At 30.2% G+C, this 5,917-nt stretch overlaps 1 protein-coding gene across 1 annotated transcript in view; it reads right to left on the bottom strand.

Moving 5' to 3' along the window:
* The window catches only part of LOC110416439 (Phosphoenolpyruvate carboxylase family protein), a 3,080-nt gene extending 1,956 nt beyond the window's left edge, over nt 1-1,124 (bottom strand). Inside the window, exons 1-4 of the mRNA XM_021428437.2 lie at nt 785-1,124; nt 610-683; nt 351-433; nt 15-39 (exon numbers count right to left, since the gene is read on the bottom strand). Coding sequence (XP_021284112.2) covers nt 15-39; nt 351-433; nt 610-683; nt 785-1,053 — 451 coding nt within the window. The 5' untranslated portion in view covers nt 1,054-1,124. The remainder of the gene's footprint in view (nt 1-14; nt 40-350; nt 434-609; nt 684-784) is intronic.
* Between the last annotated feature and the right edge of the window lie 4,793 nt (nt 1,125-5,917).

The following is a 5,917-nucleotide window of genomic DNA, read 5'->3' as shown; positions in this document are numbered from 1 at the left end:
GTACAGAGTCCTACCACACTTCTTTGGCCATGCTTGATCCTGGAAGGAAAATAAAGCAAAATTAGTTAGAGGGAAGCAACAGGTCCTTCACAAATACTGCCAATGAAATTTTCTATCATAGCAACATAAGATGCATAATTGCTTTCCTGGGATGTAATATACGCATATAGAATAGAATGAGAATTTTCAGAGAAGAGGACAAACTCATTAAGCCAGTTCAACAAAAGAAGTGCTCTATCTATATTTGCACATACGGAGATGGGTATTCAAGATTGTAAATCAAAACTGACCTCCTTGCAGAATTGCAGCATTAGCTATCTTTAATAATTAGGATTATTTTGGTATTGTACCTCAAGAAAGCAACCAGCAGCACCTGCTGCAATCAAATCCTTGATGGTCCTCTGAACATTGAGAGCATTGCCACCGCCAGTGTCTGAAAACAAGCAAATAGGACTATTGAAATTTCTAAATGCATTTTATAAACAGAAATAATGACCAATGAGCACATAAGATAAGCCTCGGTCTTTCTCCGTGCCCTGGAGAATTTAACCTACAAAAAAGTAACAGATAAACCGGGCCTAAGTCAAATAGAAATGCAACGGTATATACCAGCATCCGCAATTATCGGTATCGCCTGAGCCGCAGCACAAACCGTCCTCGCCGTCGCCGCCATCTCAGGTGGCCTTTAAGAACACCAAAACCAAATATCAAATTTAACATTTTACAACCAAAAAAAAAAAGTATAAACAGAACTTAAGAAAGAAAAAAAATAAAAGGCTCTCACGTTAGCAAGCCAAAGTCAGGTTTGCCAAGGAGAGAGGCAGAGAGAGCGTAACCAGAGATGAAACCAGCGCTGAAACCAGACTGCTGTACTACGGCAGCCGATAGAGCGTCGTAGCAGCCAGGCATTAGCACGAAGCCTTGATCCTCGATCAGACGGTGAATGCGCGTCTGCATTCTGACCGTTGGACGAGACAATTTGGTTGTCCTTGACCGGAATGTGGAAGCTTTCAAGTTCCAGTGTTGGAGCGAAGGAGATCTGGCTGCCATCATCGTTATCGTCGACGATTCCAAGTAAGCAGTCGAAATAATTGGTGAGTTGGGGAGTTGTAAAGGGGTTTTGTCGGGTTTTGAATGCGCGGTTTTTATGGGATTACGAGCCATAGAAAGCACGTGAACGACTGCGATTTTCTGCTTTTATGTTGTCGTTTTGGATAAGGACATAAGTGAATAACTGACAATGGAGCCCACCTCATCTTTCTTTCTTTTTTTAAACATTAAAACTTAATTTTTTTTTATTTTACAGTAACAAAATTGACAGTTTCATATTTAAATATCGGGAGTAAAGGATGAATTAGCAAAATATAAGAAATATTGTGCTTTAACCTAATCTTCATATGTTATATATATATATATATATATATATATATTCTACATACATTTTTTTATTTTCTACCATATTATTTTTTCTACAAAAAAATTAGTCTCGAATTTAAGATTTGAACTCAAATTATACTTTACTTTTAGTCAAATTGACAAACATTATATTTGTTTGATGCATATTAAAGATGAAGTGTTCTATAAATTTGCAAACCATGACAAAACAGTGTGATAGAAATGAAAAATGTGATCTTAATCGAAATACTAAATGCATTATTATTTTATTTTGATTTTGGGTAAGGCTTTCTAAGTGAAGCTTTATTACCAAGTTGTTACATATTAGATAGCTTTTTTATAAAGGAAATTAGATAACCCTAGAGGCAGAGTGTTACAGCCCACACCGACTCTTGTAAGGTATTGTTCGCTTTAGCTCACTAGCTTTATAGTTTTGTCCCACAAAGGCACTGGACTATGACATCTACCCTTACTACTCACTAGAAGTTTCTACTCACTAGAAGTTTCTTTTTGATGTGTGATTTTGTGGCTCTTACTACTCACTAGAAGTTTTTTTTTTATGTGTGATTTTGTGACTCTACTTGTTGGGAGTATTATCTCAACAATGTGAGATTCACATCCAAGCGAGGACCATGACATCTCCCCCACCTCAACAAAGGTCCACTGTCTTTGATGGCACATTGTTAGTATTCAAAGTCTGCTTTGATATCAATCGTCACGATCTACATCAACTCTTGTGAGGTATTGTTCTCTTTGACTAATTGGCTTCATTGTTTTATCCTACAAAAAGCACCTCACAGGTTAAAGGTGGTGTGAACTCTTATATTTTTAGTATCACTCTAATATATAGTTAATGTGGGATTCACAGTTCTCCTCTTTAAAATCATGACATTCACCTTTACTCCCCGCTTGGAGTTTCTTTTAGTTATGGGACTTTGTGACTCTACCCGTTATGAGCATTATCTAAATAATGTGAGATTCACATTCATGTCAGGACTGTGACATGGAGCCTCAGTTCTTAATATATTCTCTTAATAGCCTCTTCAATAATTTTTTATTTAATAATTAATACAAATAAAAATAACTAAAAAATCTCACATGCCTCATTCTATTTTAAAGGTTTTTTTAAATTTTTTAAAATTTATATTATTATTTTTATTTATATTTTTATACTATTTGCTCATATGTTTTAAGATTCTATAGATTTGCTTCTCTAAATTTCTATGAACCATCAACCATATTCTTGTTTTTTTTTTTGTTATGTCATATGTTAGTTCCATCTTTTACATGTCATTTTCGTCTTTTTTTTATCATGTGGATTTTATTTTTTATAATTTTAATATTTAAAAATTAATAATTTATTATATAACTCTCAAATATAAGTTCTAATGTTGCACTGTTATTTAAAATTTTATCAATGTATCATTTTTTAATTAATCTTGATTATGTAAGAGGAAATTATTCTGAGTATATATTTTTCATATGCTTTATGTTTTATATTTAGTTGAAAGAAAATTATCTTGAATATATAGTATTTAAGCAATCCTAATTATATAAGAGAAAATTATTAATTGTGTATATCGTATTTAGCTATTTATATTTTATGTATTATAGTTTTATAGTTAGTATTATAAGTTTAAATAGAAATAAAATAAAAAAATTAATTATTGAACGCATTCATTTTTTTCAAGTGTGACTAAAGTATGAGCAGGTTAAAAACAATTAACAAATTTTTTAAAAGAACATATGCAAATCATCCAAATGATTCTCTTACACTAGAGCCATCAAATCTCAATGCTTCAAATCATGAACAAAAGTAATGTGAATCAAAATGGCCTACACTTAATCCTAAAGAAATGGATTTTTTCAATACATAATTTAATTGATGAATTTGAATTCAGAAAATATAGGCAAGCACAACTTTCCAAAAAGCCTATTATAAGTCTTTCTTTTCTTAATTTACATGTTATATAAAATTATCTTTTATTAACAATATTTTGATTATTAGTTAAGTTTAATACATTAGTTTTGAAAAAAATTTTAACCTTTATTTGTTTGTCTTTGACCCCTCAATAAAAGTTGACTAGGTCTGCCACTGCATAACCCCATATAAATAATAAAAAAAACAAATCAAATTAAAGTGTTGAGATGTAGAGATGTAATTAAAGTTTAGGAACTCGAAAGAAAGAAATTGGATGGAAGAAGAATCAAATGCATATACATATGATATGCACAGTATAGTAAAACATATAGGTTCATGAAAATTGAACCAAATAATTTAATTTATGTGAAAACTGTTTTCGAATCAAGAGATGGAATTTTTTGAAAAAAATAGATTTAAATCTATTTCAAGAAACCTACAACAACTAAGTTAAAAACTAATAGGTTAAAAATGGATTTTCAAAACTAATAGATGACATGGACTCAATATGGGAAAAAATGTCTGAATTTTGGTTGATCATCCACCAAGTTTAAAATAATAGGTTGAAAATGGATGTTCAGATAAGTTTAAAGCAAAGTTGCTAGCTGTTATTAGATTTATCCACAGAAGTGTATGTATTGCAACAAGTAATATAGAGGTAAATGTAGTGTCGAATCCCATAGAGAATTGCACTAACTTAAGCTAAGTACTAAAATTGTAGTAAACTAATTTTATTCAAGTAATCAAAATTAGAAAATTAATTAAAAGCAAAATTGAACTAATAAACTAAAACTAATAGTTGAATGACAAAATTTACAAGAAAAACAATTGATTAAAAACCTAGTATTATGATATCTTTCAACACTCATCTGCATCTTGTTTCTCTCTCTAAACTTACTTCAATGGATTGAGTTACTAACCTAGAGTCTGAAATTATTTATAGGTCTCTCTCGAGGTATTTATAAAAATATCTCTCCCAATTAATTCACTATATGTCTATATCAATTAAACTGGAGAAAGATTTTATTAAGTGTGTGCTCTAATCTTAGCTACATGCAACACATAGGTATATGTTTATCGTATATGCAAATCAAATTACCTAATTAGTTAAGTGGAATTGAACACATGCTATTCTATTCATGGCCTAATCTAAGCTCCTTTCATCAAGTTAAATTTAGATATCCAACTCAATCTAATTGATAATCAAGCAATTAGAAGCATTAAACACATAATTGGAATAAACAACTCGTATTCCATTAATAATAAGCAAAAAAGAGATAAAGAATTCTAACTACATGTTGAGTTCAATCATAATCCTAAAAAAGGTAAATTAGTTCATAACTAAAGATAAAAACATAATTCAAAAAAATTTAACCATTGTAACAATTCAAGAAAAACAAAGAATAAAAATGAAGAACAAAAATTGAAGATTTGTCATATCTTCAATCTTCAATCTTGTAGAATCTTTCTTGCTTTCTTGATTGTTTTTCAGTGGCTTTTTTTTGAAGAAAACCTTCTCAAAACCTCTTCTTTGATTGCTTTGAAAAGCCTTTTTTATAACCTTCAAAAAAACCTAATTCTGTTAAAATTCAAAAAAGGAAAGCTTGGATATCGGAATTAGGTGCCGCGGCCTTGGCTCTTTGCTATAGTATGATGCTTTGTGCAAATTCTACTATAGTTCATCGTATTGTAACGCAATTTTCACCTCGTTTTGATCCAAAATAGACAAAGTGATAAGCATGAAACTGTTAGTCCTGTTTCATAGTTTTTTAATGGCTCAAGAATCATATCAATTGGACTCTTAAAGTTCAAGTTATGCTTAAAATACTACAATATGTACGAGAGACACACTTAGCCATATTTGTATGGTTCATCAACAATTAAGGCCTTTTCATATGAAAACCTTCAAAACCAAGATACTAAATTAGTAATATTTAAACTAAAGACACTTTAAGATAAAATTAAGCTAAAACAATGTGAGTTAAATTAACTCAATAGGATTTAAACTAAATTAAGAAAAACGAATAAAATTACCTAAATTCGAACCTAAAATTCAAGAACTTAGCTATTTTAGTACCTAAAATGTAGCTAAATAACTTTATGTAATAGAGTTATTATATCCCCAAACTTAAGATTTTACTTGTCTTCGAGCAAAACATAACATAAAAAGAAATAATATAAATGAAGAACACAATTAAGTAGAAATAGGTTGCACTAACTTAATGATCACCTTTAATTTTTTCATAAGCTATCCCATATTCTCAACTTGAAGCAAAACATATATATTATTCAAGTTCACATTTCAATTCTAATGCCAGTTTATTCTTGAATGGATTTCCATGTGTGTGTGCAATTTTTTTACTAAAAATATCATGCAATCCAGATAAGTTTACGCTCATACAAATTCAATTTAGTACTAGAATTTCACAAGTTTGCTTTACATCTCTCTCTCCACTAATATAGACTTATACTTAATCAAGGATCATTAGGTCTTTACCAAACTTGTAATGTATGGCTAGGGTCAAGGTATGATAAAAGATATAATGTGCCTAAACACATAATCATTCTAGGACCTATATAAAGCTCTAATTATTCTTTCAA

Source organism: Theobroma umbraticum, unplaced genomic scaffold, assembly GCF_002168275.2.
Source record: "Theobroma umbraticum cultivar Fairchild unplaced genomic scaffold, ASM216827v3 scaffold_51.0, whole genome shotgun sequence".
In the NCBI taxonomy this organism is placed as follows: domain Eukaryota; kingdom Viridiplantae; phylum Streptophyta; class Magnoliopsida; order Malvales; family Malvaceae; genus Theobroma; species Theobroma umbraticum.
This window is presented reverse-complemented; position numbering and strand designations above follow the sequence as displayed.